This window comes from Mustela putorius, unplaced genomic scaffold (assembly GCF_011764305.1).
Source record: "Mustela putorius furo isolate JIRA1106 unplaced genomic scaffold, ASM1176430v1.1 tig00000508_pilon_pilon_pilon, whole genome shotgun sequence".
In the NCBI taxonomy this organism is placed as follows: Eukaryota; Metazoa; Chordata; class Mammalia; order Carnivora; family Mustelidae; genus Mustela; species Mustela putorius.
Window position 1 is genome coordinate 15879772 of NW_025421402.1, and position 18480 is coordinate 15898251.

Consider the following 18480-nt stretch of genomic DNA (forward strand, 5'->3'; position numbering starts at 1 on the left):
TAAGGGGAGCAGCTGTTACAATTGGGATTTTAAAATAGTCAAAATCCCAATACTCCTGTCAAAGGTCTCCGTCGCACTTCCTCCCTCCCAAATCAGTTCCATGTTAATCTCCTTCGACGGCATGATTCCTATTCACGTCCACTTCAAAAAGCCAAAGCCAGGTAAAAATACATTTATGATGCATCTAATCAGCGGAAGCCCATCGCACCTGAGGATCAGTCATCGTGCCTGGGCCGTCCAGTCTACCTGGGTGAGGCGGAAAGCGAGCGACGGCTCCCTGATATTTGTTCTAGTAGCCATAAAGCGACACTGGCTCTCAAATAGCACAATCTGCCATTCACTCGGGTCTGGTTTGCCAGGAAACCCAAGGATGGACTCCCCACCAGTACCATCAGGCTCAGGGAATTTGGCTAGCACCGGGCGCCTCAGACTTCTGCCAGCTAATTGGCTTTGGGGAAGCCGCTGACCTACTCTCCACTGAGTGGCTTTTGTGAACCTGGAACCCAGCCTGCCTCTCATCATTGATCAACCTTGGCCAAGCCAGCTGGCTTGTTCCTTTGCAGACAGCTTGCCTTAGGGAAGCTGGTTGGTGGCTCTACAGCCGACTCAGGGAGGGAGAGGCAAAACTACAGAACAATCTCTCAGGAAATGACCGGCACTCACTTTCATTTGAGGGAGACTTAGGAAGGAACAAAATCATGTAGGATGCCCGACAGGATACAGACAGAGTTGCACTCTGCACGGCCTTAACGAGAAAGGGAGCCAAACAGTCGGCAATGGCGCCCGAATGAAATGGGCATTCTTCAAACATTTGTCAGAATGCCTTCACATTAAATTCAAGCACGATGCCGTGGACGTCCATGCCACGTTGAGAGATGTGCGCACTGGTGGAAAGAAACAGAAATCCGTTGTCTGGAGGCCGGTGGGAGGAAATGCCACATCAGAGTCCTGTCTGGCAAGGGCCTCCCCTCGCGCTTCCCTCACCGCACACGGCACTGTCGCTACACTTTCCCTGTGTGCGCAAACGTGGAAACAGGTTTACCCCCCCTGGGGTGAAACCCACTGGGAACTTTTTATAATCCAAAAGGAATTAGAAAAAAAAAAAAAATTGGTGGCATCTTAGATAAATGCCGGCTTCCTATTGCAAGTTCACAAATGAAAAATGGGGACAATCGAATAAATGATTAACTTTTAATAGTATTCCAATTAAAGCAGGAGGAAGGGAGTTAAAAAGAACGTTTTCTTCCCATTTCAATCTTTCTGGCCTCTCTAACCCACATGCAGCAAGCACAGATTTACTCCGTTCAAATGATCCTTGGTGCTGCGTCCACAAGAGAGAACCTACTTCATTTCTAATGTGATTGTTATATTTCAAAAATAAATAAAAATAGTTCCCAAGAACCAGACATGCACAGGGAGTGTGTGCCACCCTAAGATCTGCATAAGGCATATACAGAATCATGGATACGTCTTTAAATCTTCAGTACTCCAAATTTCCCCATGAATCAGAGATAAGATCGTAATACTCCAGTGGTCCACGATGGCCAAACCCTCTAAACAACTGAGGCAGACTGTACTCAACGTCAGTAAATCAAACTCGCTCCTTTCTACAAAAGCAAAACTTACAAGGAATTTGGTTCTGAAGTTCAAAAAATTGGAGCCAGAAAGTAAACCGATGCCAAAATGTTCCTCTATGCTCTAACTTGGATTTATGTAAGATGTCATACTCTGTTTGACAAAAACACAGACCCCTGAAATAGGGTTCCCAGGCACTGAACAGCGTGAGTGTTGCCAATGTTTATTCCTACAGTTTATAACTGGCAAGTTATTCCAAAGCTTATGTTGGATCTTAAGAATCTCAGAATGGGAAGTGACCAGAAAAGATACCCTGGCCTTAAAGCCCACGTGGAACGTGACCCTATTCCTACATCTCTCGCAACGATGGGAAACTCACCGCCTTCAAACACAGTTCATTCTATTTCTGGACATTCAATGAAGAACTCAAATCAATGAAATGAGTCTGACTTTTTTTTTTTTTTTTTTTTAAATGGTTGACTTAAACATTCTTTTAAGAGCTCAGTATCTCCTGAATAGCCATAGCCCCTGAGAATCCCAAGCTAACTGTACACTTGAATATCACTATGGTTCGCAAAGACGAACTATTTTAAACAAATACAGAGCACAGGCAATAGAGCTAGAACGCCTGCCATAAAATCCAGTCTCTTATCGTGCATTGTGAGAACTCTGGCAAGTAACATTATCACTCCAAGCTCTCATTCCTCTGTGAAATGGGGAAATACCCACCTTCGGGGGTCATTGCAAGAAAGAACAAAAAAAAAAAAAGAAAAAAAAATCTAACGAAAGCACATAGCACATAGCTTAATGCATTTTAGTCTCCTAGGAATATAGGTTATTACCCCCTCCCTCGCAAAACTTTCCCTGTTCATTTTGAGACAGACGGTTCAAGTTTCCTACCAACAAAGCATGTCCAAAAAAAAAAAAAAAAATCACAATCTGGTAATGCAGTATCTGTACATGAAATAACTTTTTATGGGACTTAACTATATTCCCAAATGGCTTCATGTCAGGACAAAGCTCAGAAAGAAGGTGCTCTTTGCTATTGCTTATATTATAACTTGGGAGTTTTGTTCAATACTCCGCATTAATGAGGGAGCTTCTTAGGATAATATTACAACAGAGAGTGCAAGAAATACCAGTGAGGTCAATGCAGTTCTATTAACTGTCATCTAACACAGAAATATTTTCCTTGAATACCATTAAAGCTTTCTCCTTTTCTTTGTTCTGCTTTTTGAAGGCAGTAGGAACCCAAATTTCCCTACCAATAATTTCTGTTTTCGACTTGGCAGCATAATGATATTAGACTTGAGGAAAAAAAAAAAAAAAATCACCTTGGCAATGTCTTCTTCAGAGGGTTTTTACAAAAGATACTTTGTTAGGATAAATTGCGCCAAGCAGGTTCTTTAAGTAAGCAAAAACAAATCAGCTTGTTACCAAATGACCTGAGTAGCTTTCTATTTTTTAAAGAGAACCTACCTGGAAAATGTTATACCCTTTAAATGGTCATTTTGTTAAAATGGAAGCTATGAAACAGAAGGGTAATTAGACAAGTAAGTTGCTCTTTGCTCTCCTGCTGATAGGGTAAACCCAGAAGACTCTCAGAGTTCCCACTGCCATATATAAATCAAGACACAAGCTGTGGTTGTAGGAAAACAGTTCTGGGATAATTTTTCATTAGATCCTGGGGGCTCAAGACAACTGACTGAAGAGAAGTAATGGCAGCTCAATGAATAAATGTATGATCCGTGTTCTGTCTCATACACCTGCACGGATGTGCACGCACACACGCACATGCACACACACACGGACACATACGTCTTCTCAAAGCTAAAAAGCCTGGACTGTGATGAGATCGCTCAGAAGAATTAGGGCCCTGGACAAAGAATTTTCTAAGGTGGGAGAAAAGAGGCCAGTGCCACCTGTCTACTGCTACCATTTCCTCCACCCAAAGATTTCCTAAACGTTAGGCCAGCCCTGTTAGTTCATGAGTCAGAGTAAAATATGAGGCTTTTCTGCTCGAAAGCGACTGGCAATGACTTGGCAAGCCCAGACTGAAGCAGAGCATAGATGAGGGAACCTTCTTAAGATACTGGAGATCCATCCACCCAGGAACGGAATAAAAAAGAATTCTAGGGATACCTGGGTGGCTCAGTCAGTTAAGCATCTGCCTTTGGCTTAGGTCATGATCTCAGTGTCCTGGGATCGAGTCCCATATCCAGAGCAGGGACCCTGCTTCTCCCTCTGCCTGCTGCCCTCCCCCCACCCCACTTCTTGTGCATTCTCTCTCTCTCTCTTTCTCTCTCTGGCAAATAAATAAATAATATATATATTTTTTAAAAAGATAATTCTAGATCCTCAGACTTTTTTGAGGTTAACTTCTTTCCCTGGGGACCTGTCCAGAGACCGACACTAACTCAGTCCGACAAAACAAATGGACCTAAACGCACTGTTCCACGCTGGGCCTCACACTGTGCCCTTCGGACCTCCAAAATTTCTGGCACGTAACGCCTCCTCCAGCTCACATTCGGCCCGATACCGTGGCTGCTCAGCGAATCTGTAAGCACCTTTTCCTGACCCATCTCCCCCACTGTCTGTATCTTCGGTGACCTCATCTGACCCCAAGTGAGAAAAGCTTGGTTTCCTGAGATCAGAATCCTATGGAAAAGGCCCCTCTTGATGAAGGTCACTTATAACTTAGGCCCAACCCCCTTTTTAAACCCACAAGCTCTGCTGCTTCCTGCGAGCACCAGGACACTTTCCCATTTCTTCTCCCCCGACATGAATGTCTCAGGCACTATCAGCCTACGGTGCTGAGACTGGGGCCAATCCACCTGAGGCCGGCGAACGGGAAGCCCCTCGTTCGGCCACGACTGCCGCAAAGCTCGATAGAGACCCAGAGCCTGAAAGGTGACCTACCTGACTTCTAATCCCATTCCCACTCTGGCCGCAGTGGGTCACCCTGTAAGTCACTGAAACCCTCTGAGCCTTGGATTCCTCATCTGATTAACGAGACTCTCACACCGGGGGTCCCCTGCTTTTATCTACCGAGTGAGGTTTTCAAGGTGTTAACGGAACCTTAATATGCTGAGCCCTTTCCACACCGCATGGTGACTTGTCCCAAATGCAGATCCCCATCCTTGGCTTTGCCTTTATCCTAAAGAGGAAGACCCACAATCCTAACGCAGCGTTTAAACTGCCTACCCGGAATCTTCTTGACTGCTCCACTGTTCCTACAACTCTCACTGCTATAAACTGTGGCAAAAATACCCTATTTTCTCCTTTTCCAGAAAGACAAAAAGCAACCAAAGAATTAACCGGTTAAGACAAAATTTATAAAAGAGCACAACGTATAGCTAAATCAAGTCTACAAATCACAGTTCCTATGGTTTGACTTGCCTCACGGACATCGTCAACAGCATCATCATAATTACAAGTATCTTCATGTCTATGCTGGTATAAAGTTTCTACAGACCTTCTAACATTTTCTAAATAAAACTTCCATCAGAATAGAAGGGATGAGAAAGAACATGGTCTAAATGTTGCCCTGCCCGTGGGGAAATGAAGACAGAAATCAATGGATTTCCTCCAAATCACAACCTAGGGAACAGGAAAAGTCGAAATCAAAAGCTAGAGCATGGTATCTTGCCAGACACGGGAGAAGCTCAGTTAAGACGTACGGAGGGGTACTAAAACTCATGTGATACTCTAGTTTTGTCCCATGATGCTCTGCTATCAAAATGTCCTTGGTAAAATTTAATGTGCCTATGAGACTAGTCAAGTTCTTACACTTCTCCATGCGCATTTTAAAATGTGTGTAGTTTGCCTGTTTTGTCTGAATGACAAAGAAACGAGGCTTCCTTTCTACTGCTCAACCAGTAATCAAAGGCATTCCTCACCTATGCTGTTGTTGTTAAAAACTGCTGCTTGAAGTCCCCTTTTTCTTTTTTATACTGTTGTCTTTCTTTATTTGACCTAAGGGTAGATATTAAAAACTCAGTGGGTTAGGCCTCTGACTCCTGATCTCAGCTCAGGTCTCGATCTGATGGTCATGAGTTCAAGCCCCGCAGTGGGATCCATGCCAGGCATGGAAACTCCTTAAAAACAAACAAACAGAACCCAAAAAACTAAATTTCCTCAGGAAATTGTGGAACAAATTTTCATCTATTGATGTGTTTCTGTAAAAAATTTGGAAAGGACCCCCAAGGTCCTTGATATTGCCAAAAAATAATAAAATGTATATGAATTTATATTACAACAGCAGGTGAATATCATATACCCAGATTCTAGCTCCGAACGTCACCCGCTAACCATGTGCCAGACCCTGTGCCTCTATTACCTCTCTTGGTTTTTCAAAAACCTCACAAGGTTAAGTTCTATCTTCAGTCCGATGTTCACAAATAAACAGGCTCAAGTAAATAGGGTCTTAAAGGTTATGAAAATTGTGCAGGTCCAGGAAGTGGGAGAGTCAGGGCTAGACTCTCGGACCCCCTGACCCCACAGCTTGATCCTTACTGTCTCTAGCAACAACAAGTAATGTTCTTTCAGTCCTCATTCTACACCACATGCGTGCTGGACACGCCCGGTGCAGTTTTTTACTAATCATTCACATTTCATTTGCAAATGCTACTGTTGCTACCATCACTTTACAGAAGATGAAAGGGAAGATCAGAAAGGTTTAAGTAACCTTTAAAAAAAAAAAAAGGCATAGTGGGGCACCTGGGTGACTCAGTCAGTTAAGCACCTGCCTTTGGCTCAGATCATGATCCCAGGATCCTGGCAGTGAGCAGCCCTGCATCGGGCTCTAGGGTCTGCGGGGAGCCTGCTTCTCCTTCTCCCTCTGCCTACCACTCTCCCTGCTTGTGCTCTCTCTCTCTCTCTTAAAAAGCAGGCAAAGTGAAAAGCATCTCTTTGACATGAAATAGCTGTACTGGCCCTCCCTGCTTCCTTGATTCTGCTATACTTTGGTAGACAGGCTGGCCTGGCTGGGTAAGGGAACGCTGTGCATACCTGTGGGTACCTTGCTCTCGTCTACAAGAGTCAAAGAAAAATTCTTGAGTTGCCAAGGTGAAACCCATCATACCAGTAAACAGCAAAAAGCCCTTCAATCCTTCGATCAGTGAATTCTATACCTAAATAAAATAATTATTGCTTTCATAAAATGTCTCTCTTTGCCACTGACAGAGTGTAAACCGAACCAGTATGTCCGGGAATAGCCTTTAAATAACCAAGGAGAGAGATCAAAATAAAAATAAATCTTGACCAGATTTATAGGTGGCACCTTGATTAGTTCTTGTTTTTTTTTTTTCCTTCAAATAAGCAATACCTGAAAAAAATGAAAAGGGAATGTTGAGACCAGATACCTTGTAATAGATGGGGTTTCGCTGACATACAGGATGGCACAATGCCGAAAATCTAATGCTTGCCCATCGTTCGTGAGGCTTACCAGCAAAGTAGAGCCCAGAAAAAGAAAAGGGGATTTTTTTCAGGATGTGGCATGGTGCAACCACTTGAATTTGAATGAACTATCATTTTTTTTTTTAACTATGCTTCTTGAAGTTTTTGTTTGTTTGTTTGTTTTTGTTTTTAAATGTTGCAGCACTCTGTCATTTTTCTCCACACAACCAATCATTCATTGCTAATGGTAACGATTTTTTGACTCAAAAATTCTAGAGACCTGGGGTGCCTGGGTGGCTCAGTGGGTTAAAGCCTCTGCCTTCAGCTCAGGTCATGATCCCAGGGTCCTGGGATCGAGCCCTGCATCGGGCTCTCTGCTCAGTGGGGAGCCTGCTTCCTCCTCTCTCTCTCTCTTTGCCTGCCTCTCTGCCTACTTGTGATCTCTGTCTGTCAAATAAATAAATAAATAAAATCTTTTAAAAAAAAAACCTCTCCACAAACATGTAAAAAAAAAAAAAAATTCTAGAGACACCGGGGTGGCTCAGTCAGTTAAGCATCTGCCTTCTGCCCAGGTCATGATCCGAGGGTCCTAGGACCGAGCCCCACATCGGGCTCCAGAAGGCTGCTTCTCCCTCTGCCTGCAGCTCTCCCTCCATGCGCTCTTTCTCTCTGACAAATAAATAAATAAAGTCTTTTGAAAAAAACATTCTAATGTTAAAATCCGATGTAGTTCATTCAGACATAATTCCGGCACTGGCTAACGAGAAGGCATAGCCTGTAAGAATTTAACGATGCACAACGTGATGCAACCGGACTCATCTGCCCACTAAGCCATCACTTCCCTTTGGCACCCTACATCATTAGTAGAAACATCAGTCAATAAAACTAGGGATTATCGTTTTTAAAAGAGTAAAGTCTCCTTTTTCTATAAACCACCTTTTTCATGAAAACTTCTTTATTTCCCTCAGGCAGCCCTTGATCGAAGATGTATTTGGCTAGTTGAATAAAAATACCTGTTAAAGGAAAGAAGGTTCCCATCAAAGCTGTTGAAATCTGATTTCATTTCAGATTCTATAACTAATGTTGTTTTTTGTTTAAATAGATTTTGTCTGTCAATTTCCAGGCCTGCTGTGCCATCAGCCTGTAAGGACCGCTGTGGTCAACACGGGGGTTGTAGCAGCAAATTTTATTATGGACTGGTAATTGAATTGAACAGGTTTACATTTGAATAGATTTACTACATCATGATCCCTGACATACTGCACGGGACCGAAATCCCTCTCCATCCATAAAGATACATTTAAGACAGTATCACTCTCTCCAGGCTGAGGAGGCCAGTCTTGAGCCAAGGAGATGGCCAAACATAATTGTGTATTTATATGCAGGGTGCAGTGCAATATTTCACGACATTTTTAAGTACAAAAGAAAAGGAATATTCCGTATTTACTCATAGCCATCCTTTTGCAGGGAGGGGCTTAGAGAACTGGCGTTTTCCCATCAAAGTGGGCATAAGAAGTAAAGGAAAATAAATTATTGTTGGAGTATATCAGCAACAGCAGCAATTCCCTTGAAAACAGACCCTCTAAAGGCTTGATAACAGCAACTGAAGAGGTGTGAATTACAGATAAGCACCGGCCCATTTCTTTCACCAATATTGTTTAATTAAACACAGTTCACCCCTCCTGAGTCACTCTATCCGCCTTCCAGAGTGCTCCTGCTTAAAAACCACACTGAGGGAAATTATTTAAGGGACACTTTATTTCTGTTTTCACTTCATCCATAAACCTAGGAGTGCAAAGAGGTGAAAAAATCGTAGTAGTAAAATTAAACTAGTCAAAGAAATTCTATCAACCTGTAAATGGAAACACATCTCCACGTACTTTAGTTTTTGAAAATAAAATCCACATCTAGGACACATCCAGCCAAAGTGCTAACTGATCTATTACTTTTATAACACTTTAAAAAATGGATTTGTTCTTTGAACATTATTCCTCGACTCCCAACTTCTAATTAACCATTTCTGAATGAGCTTTAAGTTCCGTGTGAGTCTGTCTCTACACCTCAACTAAGTGGCAATATAATGACCGGAAATGGACCATCAGTTACTTCTCACGTTACTGTGAAGGAGGTTTTGTTTGTTATCTGCGCTAGGATTTAAGGCAATTACCAGGATAAAGTTTCAAACTTTCAAACTCAAAAGGAGTAAGCTGTCACCATCATTCTAACTCAAAGGAAAATTCCTTGTCTTGTGGGTTGGGTCATTATGGTTGGGTTTTTATACATATTTCTTCCTTTATCAAAACTCTCCCACTGGCTTTTCCATGTCCGTTTTCTCGAGCAAGAACAACCATATTTGACTTTCTCACTGCCCCACCGCTAGAGCCTAGACTCGTGCCTGGCACACAGGAGTAATGTAATAAATATTTAGCAAGTGGATTATAAATGTAAAATATATCAACCATGAAAAATCCTAATGGTGCCAAAGGCTGTACAGAGGAAAGAGTATTGTATTCATACGCGCCCTCCTCGCTGCACTCATAGTGTCACACTGTCCCCAATCCTTGTTCATCACACTTCCACCTCTCCACGTCCAGTCCAGCACGAAGCACACATTTCCCTCGTACCATTCTTTTTCCTTTTTCTCTCTACAGATATTTTAATATGAATGATTAAAATAGACAAGGTTATACATTTTTAATACAAATACAAATTCTTATATAAAAATAAACTCATATAGACACTGAATCATACAACTAGTGAACTTGGACTTTACTTTTTTATTATTATTTTTTTACTTGACAATATATCTTGTGTGATGTTTTTATAAGGCTTTAATGATAAAGTCATACACTCTTTGTTTATAGCCTTCCCCCACCCCCGCAACCCCACTCCAGGGAAAGAGGAGAGGCAAAGATAAGAAGAGTTTGAGAGGGTCTTCTTTGTTCCTTGTCAAATGATGGGTTAGTTCTGAGCGGTCTAATAAAGGGTGGAGAAATGGGGTATGAATTCTACATCCCCCCCAAAATAAGTGATCCATTCACCTTTCTTGCATTAAGAACAAACCAGGAAAAATTATGAGATCTAGGAATGCCAATTCCTGGTTTGCTGAAGCTTTGGTTTGTTCTTAGGGAATAAACACTTGGATCTATTTGCATTTAGAAGTTAAAAAACAAGGGATCTCCAGTAAGACCAAATATATAAACTAATAGGGCCAACCCCATGATATGTCATGACTCAACAGAAGCAATACATTTAAATGTAGTTTGTAATTTGCCTAATTTTCTTTCAAACTTTTGTCACTTCATAAAATTATCATATTTATATTAAACTCTGGCAAATTTTCTGAAGAGAAAGAGATAGTAAAATCTAAAACCATAAAAAAAGAAACACACATCTACAAAAACAAACATACAGACAGGGATGCATTTAAAAACAAAAACAAAAAACCTACCCAGGCTTTCCAAAGAAAAGAATAACTTCTTCCTAGCTTCAAGCTAAAATGTTAGTTTCCTTGGACATGCTGACATATACAAATATTTCAGGACCTTGGATATGGATGGAAGAATTCAGTGAATTCTAAAATCTGACCCTCTGCTTGGTTCTTGGCTCTACCACTTGTGAGCTGTGTGAGCTCAAGCCATAACTGAATCCATGGTCACTGTTATTATTCTGAGTTTGTTGATGTTTCCCCTGAGTGAAAGCAACAATTTTAGTATCATTATTACAAGCTTTTTAGAAAAGAACCTAAGTTCAAAGGATAAGATTGGAAAAAAATAAAGAGTGTATTAAACCTAATATTCCTTTTTTTAAGAAAGTGGTGACAATAAGAAATGATGGGTCTGTTAATTAGCTCCACTGTGGCAATGATCTTACAATACATATGTATATCAAAACTTCAAGTCATACACCTTAAATATACACAATTCTTATTTGTCAATTACATCTTAGCAATGGTGGAGGAGAAAATCTCCCTGCAAACTTAGAAATGAGAAGAAACACGAAAAGACAAGGACTAGCCTCTTGGTGTCCTTCGTCCTTTGCCTTCTGCAACTCGTAAAGATGAAAAGAGTCAGAATTACCAAGCATACCCGGTGCGTTTAGCTGCACATCAGATGTTTTCTACCTTGTCCCTTCCTGTTGATATCATGCAGTTAGCCAGGACATATCGGAAAACTCAGCCATAAAGATGTATTCTGCCATCGGATTCGGAGTGCTTACTGTGACCTCATCTTTTTCCGGTTTTCCCTAGTGTCTCCATCATTCCCTGCACGCGCCCCTCCCCCATCCCCAACCGAAAGCACAGGCCCCCGGCCACACGCCTTACCTTCCTTCAGCATGCCCACTTTCAAACACTTCATGAAGCGGCAAGCCTGGCAGGACTTACGTCTGCGCTTGGTGATTTCACATTCATTCGTGGCAGGGCAGCTGTATTCTATATTACCTAAAACACAGGGTTGGAAGAAAAGCAGTTAGATTCGCAAGATCCAGGAAACGTGAGCATCCCAAAGGCAATGCCTACTCTGCTCCGTCCGCCTCCCTTCTCAAAAGGACAAGTCACATGAGACTCGTTAGGATGTCACAAACATCACGAAGCTGGACATTCTGTGGCAACCGCCTAAGACACACCGAATAGGGGCACCTGGGTGGCTCAGTCAGTGAAGGGTCTGACTCTTGACTTTGGTTCGAATCATGATCTGAGACTTGAGATCGAGCCCCATGCTTCAGACTCCCTCTCCCTCTCCCTCTGCCCCTCCCCCCGCCTCTCTCTCTCTCCCCCCCCCAGGGGGGGAAAAAAAAAAAAAGCACGAATCTTTAGAAGATACATGGTAAAAGATCTCAAAAGATCAAGTTTAAAGTTAGCCTTTAGGGCGCCTGGGTGGCTCAGTTGGTTAAGGGACTGCCTTCGGCCCAAGTCAGGATCCTTGAGTCCCGGGATCGAGTCCCGCATCGGGCTCCCAGCTCCATGGGGAGTCGGCTTCTCCCTCTGACCTTCTCCCCTCTCATGCTCTCTCTCACTCTCTCTCTCTCTCAAGTAAATAAAGTCTTTAAAAATAAATAAATAAATGTTTATAAAAAATAAAAAATTTAAAAAAATTTTTAAAAAAGCAGCTCAAACATTCAAGATAACTAATCTAATCTCTAAACTAGAGGAGGGATGTTTTTTCTTAATACTGTAATAAAAAAAGCTGCCGTCATATTTAAAATAAATAAATAAATAAATAAATAAATAAATAAAGTTAGCCTTTAAAACATTATGCTTAGTCTACCCATGCAAAATAACAATCTTCCAGAATTTTAGAATCCCAAAGAAATTTCAAAGCAAATTATTTCCATAAAAGCATGAACATCAAAATCATACTCTTGTATCATCAGCCCTGGATTTCTATTGGTTACTAATATCCCAATGTATCAGGCTTATTGTCCTTGTGACACTAAGCAGCATAAACCCCGCTGTGAAAAATGATCAGCAGGCTAATCTGGGCCCCGACAGTAAGCTCCTAGAGGGCAGGGACGTTAATGACATGGTTCTCCTGGCCACGCTTACCCAGGCCTTACAACATAGTTCTCTGCTGAGTAAACGTTTATTGAGGACCAGGAGGACAACGACGACGCTGTTTGTTACATTTGCATAAGGAATTCCAAACACCCAAGCTCCAAGGAAGTATTATAAACAAAAATAATACTACAAATAATGCTACTAAACGGTATTTTTAATGTCAGAGTTGACGTTACTTACGGTCCTACGTACACATCTGAAGCGATACATATGTAGCCAGAAGAAGATCCAAACTTTAACTTGAAATTCTTTCTCAATTAATGCCAATGACAGTGTGTGGGATGTGCTCTAGGGACTGCCTACAGCTTTGTAAAGAAGCTGCCTTTAAAATAAAGCCTCTCTCCCCTATCAGCTCTGTCACACAGTGCTTGAAGGTCTTTCCTTACTTCCTAACCCTTTCCCCTTGTGATTAAGTGCATTAGTATCTTAATGAAAATGCATTCTGTTTATTGCCCTCTTGGGAAGGGGGAGGTCATCACACCAAATGCATAAATTGTCATCAGAGACGGTCCGAGCATAATTGCAATTTTGCTGCTCCATGTTTGCAAGACTCAGGGTCCGTCTAAGTCCCCTGAAACATGCACAGATTCTAGTAATTAGCATAGAGTCTGCCTGGGACCACAGCATTGATGAAATATTTCAGAGTTAATCACACTTTGTAAACACTGATTTATATTGACTACCTTTCTCCAGACTGATGTCTCCTCATTAAATATCACATTAGTGGATTGCAGGATTGTACCAAGACTCAACTACTCAGCAACTGCTAATCCAACAGGAAGTAATACCTAACCACTTATAACTACTGCAAATTGGTTAAGTATGCATGACTGAAATATCTGTTTTTTAAAAAACTGTGCATTATAACTTCAGATAAGCCTATCAAAATTATTTGGCTCACTTAGCATTCTGACTCAGGGCATGTATAATAATAAAAGCAACTATTTTTTAACATAAGAGGTTAAATAATAAGATAATTATTAATTGCATCAACAGAGGCACACACCATCACCTTCTTCGGGGATGTTACTAATACCCAAAAAATTAAGGATAAGTCAAAGGGAAGCAGCCTGGCTGGGTCATGGCTGAGAATAAAAGGATTTAGAGTTGAACTTTAGATGAACCATTTTTCACTGCTGAGTTTCTTTAACCATCACTGAAAATGTATTTCCCATCCAGGGAGTGTTGCTAGTAATTTCCTAGGGGTTAATTAGTATTCTACTACCAGAACTTTCCACTCCACTTACCTCTTCCTAGTCTTATTTAAAAAGAAACTCAGTCTTTGCTTTCTTACTAAGAGATGAACAATAACTAGTTAGGGGGGAAAAAATGGCTTCCAAATAGCATTTCGTGCCCCTTTTTGCCTGGAAAGCCAGTATGAAGTCCTCACTTTGCTTATTTTCCAGTACTAAAGCATGACCCACATTTTTAAGCCAACATTGGAAACTTCTACCAGGGTGACCCACTATCTCCCTCCCACCCCACAAAAAAAATCAGCTTTCATTTCAGACTGGTTCCTCTTCCTCTGAAAATTCTATGCTCAGCCTCCATGAGAACACACTTCTGACAGGAACCTGGATCAGGCCTGTGTAAACTCACACCTGGACTAAACAGTTATCTCCTAACTGGATTTTGTGCCTCCATTCCATTCCCCCTGGAATCCAGACTGCGTACCTCTTCTGAGGACAGCTTAAAAAAAAAAACAAACAAACAAACAAACAAAAATCAAAAACAAAACAAACAAAAAAAAAAACCTTAATTTAAAAAAATCACTACTTCTATGGTCCATTGAATTAAATACAGACTATTAGATTAGCAAACAAAATCGCCACTCCAATATGACACCCATCTACTTATCTAGCAATATTACAATTATCACCTTATATGAACTTTCTGAGGCAGCCAAGTCAATTTATTCATTTTTTGCTGTGTCCTTCAGACTTCCCTCTGAGAATGATCTATCTTTACCCCTCTTTTCTTCTTAAAATTACTTCCAAGGCTCACTGTTCAACTCAAATTCCATCCAAATTTTTCATGAAAACCTCTCAGACCATCATAGCAGAAAATGAGTTCTCGATTCCATATCTTTTTGTGTACTCTCATCACATACAGACACACTGGATCTTGTCATACCTTTTTTGCAAGCATATTACCCATTAGATGGTAAGATCCTAGAGGCAAGGACCATTTCTTATATAGTAGAAAAATCTTCCTCCAAAAGGTAGTAAATAAAAATTGTATGCTTCAAAAAAAGTTGTATTTCCTTGATATCTCAAGGTCATTGCTATGAACACCAATTATGATGCTATAATGTAGTAATGTCCACAAGGTGAAGGAGCCAGCTGTCCCATCAGGAAGCAATATTAAGAACACTAGGAAAACAATTCCACAAATGAAAAAAAAAAGTATTAGGAAGCCTAATTAATTTTTCAAAACCTTGAAAAGTAGCTTTGACAAAAATGGAAATGCAAGGTAAAACAGAAAGAGATCATTGAAGGGAAAACAAAACAAAACAAAAAAATCAAAGCCTTCTGGGGAGCAAAATGTGAAAATAAAAAAAAAAGACGTAAGAGACTTTAAAGAAGATAAAGTGCATCTTGATATGAATAGGATAAGAATAAAAGGAAAATAAAACATGAAAATGTTTTAAAACATGAAAAAACAGACAGAGGGCACTAAGAGGGTTAATTTTTATCTTGTTACAGTACTTAATGTTACTTACAAAGTAGATGTTCTCAGAACTGGAGCCACATTGGAGAAAATATTTAGGAGCGATGAAATGATAATAGCTAAATCTATGAATGACTCGTCTAAGAATGATTATATAAGGATTTTAAATTCAAAAAACAGAAGGAAAATTGTACGATTACCACCTGAGAGCTTCAGATCACATACAAAGAAGTACCCTAGTTTCCTTTCTAACCATCACATTCCAGAATTCTTCAAAGACAAAAGGAAACATAAAGGCAGAGAAATTTTTTAATAGTGCCTCAGAATGAACTCCTGAGGGAGAGCCTTTGTCTTATTCATTCCTTGATCCTTGGTGCTGATCCAGGAGCCTGGAATTGTGGATCATGTGCTTGGGTTCAGAGAAGTCCACAGTTTTACAGAGGAGAGAAGACATGTAAGCAAGGAACAATACAATTTAATGTGGGGGGCAATGGTTCTGGATTCACAACCAGCACGCACATACACACATATGCATTCCCACAAATGAAGACATTATGCCTAAGAAAGTCAAGCAAGGGGTGCCTGGGTGGCTCAGATGGTTAAGCTCTGCCTTTGGTTCAGGTCATGATCTCCAGGTCCTGGGATCAAGCCCTATGTCGGGCTCGGAGCTCAGCAGGAACCTGCTTCTCCCTCTCTCTTTGACTCTCCCCCTGCTTGTGTGCTTCCTCTCTCTAAGGAATAAATGAAATCTTTAAAATAATAAAAAAAGTAAAGTCAATGAATTTTCAACCTAGGAGTGGAATGATTGAACTATGTTGTGAAAAATGAATAAGTAACTACATTGAGGTAAGGAACCTTCCCAAAACTACAGGCAACAAAACATGTTTTGTAAAAATTTCACTGTGAATGGATGGAAATTATAGCGGCCTTGAATGTTTTCACAAATGATATATTTTCAGCTTAAGTGTATAGAAATTGTTTACGATGAATTAGGTATCCTCCAGCCAAATTTCAATAAATTAGTTGTGACATACATGAGTGATAACCTTGATTTCACTAAGTAACACTGGTTTATATCTTGAAAAACAAATCAACATTATTCTAAAGAACTTATGTGCTGGAGGAAAACCTCTATCATTTCAAAGCCCTCCCATTGAGTTACTTAGTTCATCGTTGCTGGCTATGATCGCCAACCCAACAAAGTGTTTGATCCCCGTTAGAGTCTACACAGATTCTGCCCTTGAACTATCTTCCCTGGTGCTTTTTCTATGCAACAACAACAACAACAAAATAACCATTTTAACCTAAAAATGTGTGGCCCCAAGCACCTGGATAATAATGTTACATCTGTTTTGGTACCGGCTCAAAGACATGACTCCCAGGAGACCACCTGATCTCTACGGGGTCCTTGTTTTTCTTAGATTCACGAAAAGTGGAAACTATACAACAGCCATAGCAACGGTGGGCACCTGAAATGTGAACACTGGACAGTCCATCAGGAGGATACAGAAGTTATTGTTCATAAGCCAAGGATCCTCATTTCACACACGGAGTTTTCTTGGGTCACAGCTTGCGATTTCCTGGGACACATTGGTTAGACGGCACCAGGGACTGAATTAGGCAGCTACTGACGACAGGACTGGATTCTTCCCAGTTTTGTCAAGAGCTGGGGAAGCGAGCTCTGTTGCAGAGGGAACCAGATGAACAGGGAAACTCTGGGTTTTTAAAGCAGGCTGACAAGAATGACGGAGCAATTTATAATATCTCCTGGCAGCTTCTCAGAAAGTCTTGGGCTCTGATTACTTCTTTCAGACTCTTTTGTACAATTAGTTTGTAGGCAATATAATTTTCTCACTTACCGCTTAATAGAATCTTGCAGCTAGCTGGGGAGGGAATAACAGGGTGTATGTGAGGTTCCAGCCTGCAGTGCCAGTGGATAATTTGTATATTCCTTTCAGTCACTTAATGGACTTTTACAGTTTGGCAGTAAAAGGGCTGAATGATGTAAATTAGCATGGCATCAAAATAAAAATATATGTCAAATCCTTACTCCCAACGCACATCACTCATACACGGGAATGATGCGTTTGGCTTTATGTCGTGCCTAAGAGTCGTCCTCCTTTTCATGCGTACAGACATCATCATTGTAAAACCCATTGGAAAGCATTTGTATATTTCCCCCAATTGTTTTAATTTTGTTAACAGAACCAAATGGCTTGAGATGACCCACAGGGCACTCCAAGTGGGGTTTATCCCATTGTTTTCCAACATTAAGTGATTTTAAAATAATGGCATTTGGCTCGGTACACAATTACAGAGCACAGAGCGTTAAAAACATGCAGCCAATAACCTGTAGTATTTTTGCTTTAAATGATCAAAAATATAAGAAAAAGAAAGAAAACCCACTACTGTTTCGTAGTAAAGGTTTTTCCATACAGCGATACGACTTCCCTTTCATTCCTTTCTCTTTCTTGTTTGTGTTTGTTTTTGTTTTTGTTTTTCTCTGTCTTGTTATTAATGCTAGGTTTTTCCTTATTACTTTCTGCCCATTCTACCTGAAATTGAAATTGTCTCTTTAACTGGGATTCTGTAATATGGAACAAAAACTGATTATATATCTCTAGCAAAAAAGTCATAGTCCCATCAAGGGACAGACTTTTTAAGTTTTTACAAAGAATCCCAAGTTAGACTTCAAAATAAGTTACCTAAGGACACTAAAACCTGTTCCCAAGGGATTGCTCTGATACTTTTTAAAGCTCCCTTTAAAACCTGTCACTAGAGTCACTTTATAAAAGGGGGTACAGTCCAAATACATTTCAATCATAATCCCTTAAAACATCTGACCACCTTCTTTATCACAAGACATGCAGCCAAATGAGGTCTGTCCATTATTAAATTTCACATTTACCTTCAAATTTCAAAGATCTCCGATCACTGGTGACATTTTGAGAACCTGCCTCAAGCTCTAAAAGAGGATGCCCAAAAGTATGAGAAGGAGTGGTGGAGTCAGGCCCCCAAAGGGGAGGCAAGTCCCCTGTGACATGGAGCCTGTGGCGTCCTGAGGTAGGAGGAAAGGAGCGTCACTGCCAGTTCACGGTCACATCCAGCTCTTAGCAAAGCAATTTCACACACAGGATGAGGCCAGAGTCAAATGTTCTTTGCCTTTTTGCTGCCCTTCTACTTTCTAAAAATATGAGATGGAAGATAGGGTATAGCAAGTCTTTTTGATCTTTGGTTCTTTCATGTTCTAAAGGATTAAATTCAGAGAATCACAGAGTATA

The 18480-nt window shown here is 40.7% G+C and overlaps 1 protein-coding gene across 4 annotated transcripts in view; it reads right to left on the reverse strand.

The window, feature by feature from the left end:
• The window catches only part of ESRRG (estrogen related receptor gamma), a 620633-nt gene that overhangs the window by 146678 nt on the left and 455475 nt on the right, over nt 1-18480 (reverse strand). For all 4 annotated transcript variants that reach the window (XM_013055573.2, XM_045081156.1, XM_004751470.2 and 1 more), the window contains exon 3: nt 11297-11413. In XM_013055573.2, coding sequence (XP_012911027.1) covers nt 11297-11413 — 117 coding nt within the window. The remainder of the gene's footprint in view (nt 1-11296; nt 11414-18480) is intronic.